The sequence below is a fragment of the Monopterus albus genome, unplaced genomic scaffold, assembly GCF_001952655.1.
Source record: "Monopterus albus unplaced genomic scaffold, M_albus_1.0 scaffold286.1, whole genome shotgun sequence".
Taxonomy (NCBI): Eukaryota; Metazoa; Chordata; class Actinopteri; order Synbranchiformes; family Synbranchidae; genus Monopterus; species Monopterus albus.
The window spans coordinates 537,744-545,754 of NW_018128166.1; the positions used below are offsets into that span (position 1 = coordinate 537,744).

An 8,011-nucleotide genomic window follows, 5' to 3' on the forward strand; every position below is an offset into this window, starting at 1 on the left:
ACAGCAGATTTCTAAGGTTTTCAGGCCCAAGCACAATAACTTCAGTTTTGTCAGAGTTTAGAAGTAAGAAGTTGCAGGTCATCCAGGCCCTTATGTCTTTAAGACATGCTTGAAGTTTGACCAGCTGATCTGATTCATTTGGCTTCATAGATAAATATAACTGAGTATCATCTGCATAGCAATGGAAATTTATGTTGTGCTTCCTGATAATATTGCCTAAAGGAAGCATGTATAAAATGAAGCGAATTGGACCTAATACAGAGCCCTGTGGAATGCTGTGAGTAACTTCAGTTTGTGTGGAACATTCGTCATTAACATGATGTATGTAGTATGTGCCAAGAAAAGATTATAAGTTTTAAGAACAAGTCCCTGCCAGTCTTTTCCATAAAGAATTTTTAAAATATATTTAGTATTTACGACTGACATCTGCAACTGATGATGTCACGTACTTGTCACCCTTGGGAGACACACCAGTAAATAAACAAGATAACTAAAGTTCCAAGAGTGGTGATTAAAAGTACTCTAGTGAAAACTGAAGCCAGGACATTGCCCTTCAGACAAAAGAAAATTTTGCTCAAGTGACACAAATGGCTACCTGCCAATTCCTCAATAACTGCAAATAAGTACATATGAGTAAATTATTAGAGCTGTGGAGCACTCCTTTTGAGATTATAAAAAGTGTTCACACAGATGGCTCTCTTGTATATGGCAACCATCCTTGTTCCACACAACAACCCTCTGAAGTGCCTGTAAGAATGACATCACCCTGCATGTGTAGTTTGTTGTGCATACATTAGTCCTGTGGCCCAGCTGTTTGCATTCTATAAGAAGGAGACTTGTGGTTCTCTGCCATCCTATCCTGTAGCAAAGACACCTGACTCCATTTAAAAAGCACCATATATGTAGATGAATGACAATGTTTGGTTAAAACATTGCTTCTGAGCCTCTATAAGTGTGTGGCTCATGTTGTCTCAGTGTGGCCACAGGATTCAGCATTACAGGCTGATCAGCTGAATAGGAACATTGTTTTACAACCACCAGTGCATCCATCATTTTATCTACTGTGAAAATGATGAGGGACCATTGTGGCGATTGTGAAGATCATCCACTGTCATGTGTCATTGTCATTCGACAATGACACATGACATGTGTGAGATGTCCCCTTATGTGAGATGATGTCACTGAGAGGGAGGCTTTGTTAAGACAATCTTACATGGAGAGGATTAAATGGATGCCATCTGTGTCTCATTGACTTCATTTAGAGCAGCTAACGGCTGAACATGTCATAGCTGAAACCCAGCAGGCTGCGAGCCATGAGCTGCTGATGGCATTTCACTGTGTTTGTACTGCACTATGCCAATGTTGTGCCTGCGATCCTCCCAGCTCTGCAAACTGAGGCAAACATTCAGCTTTATTGATAGCATTTGGCTGATCTTTTTGAATCTGTGTATGTGTGTTGTGTTTTGCCAAGCCTCCCCTGACAACGGCAAACAAACATAGCTGCAGAGGCAGAAAGTCATTTCTACCTTTTTAGCCAATCCCAGCCCTGCACTGGCCACTACAGCATCCCATAATGCACTTTGGCACCCTTGACCTCGTGTCACCAATATGACTGACTCTTAACTTTGGCTTCCTGTTTTGCCTATATTGCCATGCTTATATTGCCCTCATTAAATACTGAGCAAGTGAATATCCCCACTGTTTGGTCTGTCACTTGTTTGTTTGTTATTATGTAGAAGAAGGTAATAGCTTTTGCTGGGGAGATAGGAGAATGTGGGACAAGGAAGTCTGCTCTAGGGTAATCCATGCCAGTATTGGGTGTCTGGTCCATGCTGGGGGGATGCGAATTTACTGACAAAACCTTAATGCACCTTTACAGAGAATTTTTAGTCATTTTATTTTTTATCTTGTCAAATGATATCTAGAATATGTATTGTTCATTTTTGTAATGTTTGTAATTTTCTGCGCTAATATGATATTCAAATAAATTATGTGGAGATACAGCAGCCTGTGTGCTACAGTAATATACAATATGTCATAGGGGCCTCTCCCTGTGCTGGGTGTGTCGGGGTTGCTTGCTGCCACCTGCCTCTCTCGCTCTCCCTTCCCTTTCTCTTACACTATTTGCAGGTCCAGTCTCCCCAGTGCACACACAGCTGCAGCGCATTCCTTAATGAGCACCGGTGACTACATACGAACCAGTCAGACGCTCGTGCAGCGCCAGTTCATTGTTAATGCTGCCACGATTGTTTGGCTTCATCTCGTCGGAAGACTGTTATTCCCTCAACCTTCACAATTAGCTCAAGTAAGACTATTTATTAGTCCTTATTTTCATCTTTTCGTCTGCAGACCAGTGTCATCAACACGTTCCTGAGGATCCTCTCAGCACTCACCTCTGTGGCAACTACCAGCACTGCATCTCAGCGTTTCCCTCCTAGGCTAATACTAGCGCTCAGCACTCATCTCTGCGGCTACTCAGAGCACTCTCCTGGGAAGGTTCCCAGCGCTCCCCTCTGTGGCTACCTCGCTGCCCGCACCTCCAGCCGCCTCAACTAGGTTACTGCCCCACCTCCTCACAGCCCAGTGCTGCCCATTCCTGGCCCTGTACAGCTTTGCACATTCAACTACTCTCAATGGCCTGACTACCACAGCTCCAGCCTCATTCGCTAGGGGATCTCCGGGCAGAGCCTCTTCTCTCTGTGAGTCTCAGTACGCAGTCCACTGTCACCATTCCATTTCTCGTCTCTTCTTCCTCTCACCTCAGAACCTGCCAACATCCCCCTGTCAGCCAGACCACCCGGTCCCCACTCCACTGCTACCTCACTGGGAGATGAGTCCCAGCCAGCCACGCTGCCACCCTGCCTGGAGATCCCCTTCAGGTCCCTCCAGTCTCCCTGCTCTACTGAATAACCTCACTTCATCTCCACCTCATCTACTGTTGTGTGTGAAAATAAACCAAGCACTGTTACCTGCTGCTACTCTGTATCTGGATCCACTCCTTTCTCCCTCTCTCTCGCCACCCGGCAAGAGTGATCATAACAGAACGAACCGGCTATACAATGGATCCAACAGGTTCCGGTCCAGGTAACCCACCGGTGCACCCCACCCTTGCCCAGTATGGAGCACAAATAGACCATCTGGGGCAGGTACTCCAGCAACAGGTGGAGGTCATCAAGACTCTCACCCAGCAGGTAACCCAGCTTTCAGTCTCACTCACCCAAGTCAGTGCTCTACATCCCACTTCCTATAATCAGCCTAGCCCAGTTCAGGAGGCCCCCATACCAGATCCTGAACCGTTTTTGGGGACATGGAGAAATGACGGGGGTTCCTTCTGCAGTGTCGCTGAGTCCAGCAGCCCCGGTCCTTTTGTTCTGACCGCACCAAAATTAACTTTGTGATCAACAGGCTCCGGGATAGGGCTTTGACTTGGGCAGAGTCCATGGACGCCTAGGGACATTTCATTGGAGCAACTAGTGATGAGTTCTTCCAGGAATTACAAACTGTTTTTAATCACCCCGACCACCAGGGCAGTGCGGTCAGACGGCTACTAACCATTCCCCAAGAGTCCTGTAGTGTCACTGAATATACAGTTGAATTTCGGGTCCTGCCAGCAGAAGCGCGGTGTGGCGACCAGGCTCTCCAAGGCGCCGTTTGGAATGGTCTGAAGGGTAACGTCAAAGATGAACTAGCCACCAGAGATGAGATGACTAATTTCAACTCATTGGCAAATCTCGCCATAAGAATCGATAATGAATGTCAGAGAGAGAGAGCAGGAGACTCCAACTATGCCAAAACCATGCTCCCACGTAAAACAACAAGTTTGGAGATCCCAGTCACACTGGATACCGTCGGGGGTCCGGTTTCACTAACAGCACTTGTGGACTCAGAAGCAGGGGAGAACCTGATCGACCCCGACCTTGTCAAGCGGCTAAAGCTAACTCCACAGCCCTTCTAGCTTATGTTACACACCAGACTCCTCCCATACCACTGGTCATCGCTGGCAACCATCATGAGATCACCCAGTTCAAGATTCTAAAGACTCCCCAGACACCCATTGTATTAGGACATTCCTGGCTATACTCTCACAACCCACAAATTGACTGGCAAACAAGCCCTGAGTGTTCATCATCCTGCCTCAAAGCTGCACATCCTCCCAAACTCACATAAATGGAATTAAATGTATAATGCAATATTGTTGACAAAGAAAACCGAGACTAAATGTGGTTTACAAAATAAAAACTATACTAAAATGTCTCATTTTCGTTGACCAAAACGAGATGAAACGAAATGTTATAACGTTATTTCATCTCGTTTAGTCGCGTTATTATTATTATTATTTTGCAGTATTTCTGTTTCCTGTGTCTCGCTTCAGAGGGCGCATCAGGTACGTCACTTCCTTAAGCCCCCACTCCAAATGTCGTTTCTGCTTTTTCTCCCAAAGACGAACCCTGGCTGGCTGGCTGGCCGGCCATCGGTCCCTTTCTCTGTGTCAGACAGCTTTGTTTATTCTAAATAATGCCGCGAGTGGGGCTTAAGGAAGTGATGTCACCTGTGTCTGCGCAGTGCGAGCTGATGCACCCCCTGAAGTGAGACACAGGAAACAAATACTGCAAAATAATAATAATAACGTGACTAATGGAGATGAAATAACATTATGACATTTTGTTTCATCTCGTTTTGGTCAACGAAAATGAAGACATTTTAGCATAGTTTTTATTTTGTAAATCACATTTAGTCTCGGTTTTTTCATCAGCAATAGTGCATTATACAGTTAATTATAGTCATGACCAGCATTTTCAATGCATCTCATCTTGGTTTCGTCATGTGATAAAGGTTCGTTGATGATATTTAGTCATAATTTTCATTGACGAAAGCAACACTATAGCAGTGGTGTATTAATAAGGTGCAGTTAGTGAGACACAAGTGTAAATTACTAAAAGCCTTAAACAGAATTGACTCTGTGTGGCTCAGTATGTCAGATATTTCATTTGTAATTGCATTACCAAATCATTCTGTCTTCAAGTCCTAGCACTTTTCATAAATGAAGAGACCGTGCATTTACACCTCATGTATGCATAACTAAGTGACAGCATTCTGAAGGAATTTGTGCTAAAACTTTTCTTGCATAATGTATCTGCCTGGAGGATTATGAAATACAATCACTAGAGGGCAGATAGGGAAGAACATTTCTGTCAGGAAATTATTCTTAGAGCAACTGTTTTTGCACAGCAAAAACAAATAGCAACATTAGAGGAGGTGAATGAATATGATGAACTGACTTGTTTTTTTTTTCAGAACTTTCCACCAATTCTGTTTGGTTTTCCCTGTGTTGCTCACCACGTTCTGTTTGGGCAGCTTGCATCCCTAATTGATTTTTGACATATTACTCCTACCAGTAACGCTCTGAATTGTACTCGGTGTTTGTGTCAGTGTTAATTTCTATAAAACCATCATTACAAATGTTGTTCATTAAAATTTGAACCACCTTGAGGCTTGCATTTTGTAACTAGAGAAATGCATTTCCTGTCGTAAATGCATGTGGATGCTGATAAGCTGAAAGATTGTTCTGAAAATGCCTGAAATCAATTGCTGAAACAGCTGAAAGATGAGAAGAAATGGCTGACGTTCTTTGTTGAATAATCTGAAGGATCAGATGCAATAAAGTAGGAATGGTCTTGAAGAGCTAAACATTTTGATACTTGAATGGCTTTGCTAGCTGAAGGTATGCTGAACTTATTAATAAAATGCTGAACATTTTGACACCTGAAAGGTATATCTACCTGAAAGTATGTTGACGTACAATTTTCCCATTAATTTGAATGGGGGAAATTTTCAAAATAAAGCTAAATATTTCAAAAGTGTGAAGTGTATAAAAATTTTGAGTCGAAGAATGAATGCCCTGGGAGACTTGAACATTTTGATACCTGAAATACCTGAAAGTAGAATTTCCCCATTCATTTCAAAGGGGCAAATTTTCAGAACAAACGTAAATATTTTAAAAGCAGGATGTTTTGAAAAATTGTTAATAGAAGCATGAATGTCCTTGAAAAGTTGAACATTTTTATACCTGAAATAGGTGAAGGTATGCTGAAGTAGAATTTTCCCATTCATTTGAATTAGGGAGAATTTTCAAAATAAAGATGAATATTTCTAAAGTATGAAGTTAAGAAAATTTCTGAACAGCAGCATGAATGTCCTTGAGGAGCTGAAAGTATGCGGAAGTAGAATTTTGCCATTCGTTTGAATGGGGCAAGATTTTCAAAATAAAGCTAAATAGTACAAAGGCAAGAAGTTTAGAAAAATTCTGAAGAGAAGCATGAATGTACTTGAAGAGCTGAACATTTTGAAATAGCTGAGCACTTTGAGCTCCCATTGACTTGTATTGCAAAATATAAAGCTGAATAGATTAAAAAGTATAAATGTTATAAAAAAGGTGTGTACAAGCAGGGATGTACTTGAAGAGTTACAAAGGCAAGAAGTTTAGAAAAATTCTGAAGAGAAGCATGAATGTACTTGAAGAGCTGAACATTTTGAAATAGCTGAGCACTTTGAGCTCCCATTGACTTGTATTGCAAAATATAAAGCTGAATAGATTAAAAAGTATAAATGTTATAAAAAAGGTGTGTACAAGCAGGGATGTACTTGAAGAGTTGAACAGATCAAGACTTCAGTGGCCTGTATAGCTGAAAGTATGCTGGACTTATAAAGTGCCAAAAAAAAGGGTGGAAGATCCCAGAATAATAATAAACTAGAAAACTGCATTTCCTGTCGAAAATGCGTGTGTGGATGCGAATTGCTGAAAGATCGCCCTGAATATGCCGAAGACTTTGACACCTCAATGGGTTTGCTAGCTGAAAGCATGCTGAAGGAGAATTTTTTTCATTCATTTGAATGGTGCAAAACTGTCAAAATAAAGCTACATATTGCAAAATTATTAATTTCAGAAAGATTCTGAATAGAAGCATGAATGTCCTTGAAGAGCTGAACATTTTGATACCTGAAATAGCTACATCTATAATGTAACTGACCTTGAGTTCATAGCTTTGAAGGTTGAAGTCCCAGCAAGTGCAGTTATATACAGACCTCCAGACTACAGCTAGCCATCATTCCTGTCAAACCTGTGAAGCCTATTGGATGGATTTGAGATCGATTGGATTGCCACCCTGTCATTGGAGCTGTTTACCTCTAAGGGATTGTTGGAAAAATTATTGGCAATATGTTTACTAAGGGCCGGTAAACACCCAGAGACCTAAAGTGAAATTATTATACATCTTGTATGTATACCGAATAAACAGTAGAAATGGAATAGCTAGTTCATGTTCCCTACTTGAATGCATGTATCAAGCTTACACTGTGCTGTTACATGCAGTTCTCATGAGCAGTCAGATTGCAGATCTGCAGAAGAGTTTGCGATCACACCCCATTCTACGACACAGAACTTACCACGACTGTTAAGTCAGAATGTATAAGCTCATTTCATCATAAGTATAAGTAAATTAGACCATATAGCCCAGTTCTGGCCTGTCCTCACTGGCTTCCAGTTTGTTTTCAAATTGCTACAGACCTGACAGCTTTGTATTCATAGCTTAAGACATTCTTTCATTCATTCATTTACATTGGCTTTTAATATATAGTACAGTGTCACACATTCTATTTAATATGAATAGTATGCACAGTAAATACAATGTACTAGAAATAGCTACTATTTTTTTTGTCCACTGGAGGTACGGATCTATTGCTTTTTGTTTTGTTTTGGGTTTTTTTTTTGTTGTTGCTGTATTACTGTGTCTTCCATGACGTTTCTGTGCACTATACACATCCAGACCAATAGTTGCTGGAGTGCAGCTGTGGCGACTGGACAGACTTACAGTCCAAACATTTGAGGATAAGGACAGATGGCTGTAATAACTGTTGAGTATGTGAAAAAATGTACACTAAAATGTTTAATGTGGAGTTTATTCCTTCACATTTAATATTTGTCTGGCAGAATTGAAATAACTGTTTTACAAAG

General features: G+C 41.4%; 1 protein-coding gene across 6 annotated transcripts in view; it reads left to right on the forward strand.

Moving 5' to 3' along the window:
• Positions 1-8,011, forward strand: part of inpp5a (inositol polyphosphate-5-phosphatase A) — a 218,766-nt gene that overhangs the window by 199,226 nt on the left and 11,529 nt on the right. The window contains exon 13 of one of the 6 annotated variants that reach the window (XM_020622679.1): positions 2,350-4,206. The exons of the other annotated variants lie outside the window; for them this stretch is intronic. Coding sequence (XP_020478335.1) covers positions 2,350-2,374 — 25 coding nt within the window. The 3' untranslated portion in view covers positions 2,375-4,206. Of the gene's footprint in view, positions 1-2,349; positions 4,207-8,011 lie in introns of those variants that run through there. 6 annotated transcript variants of the gene reach the window in all.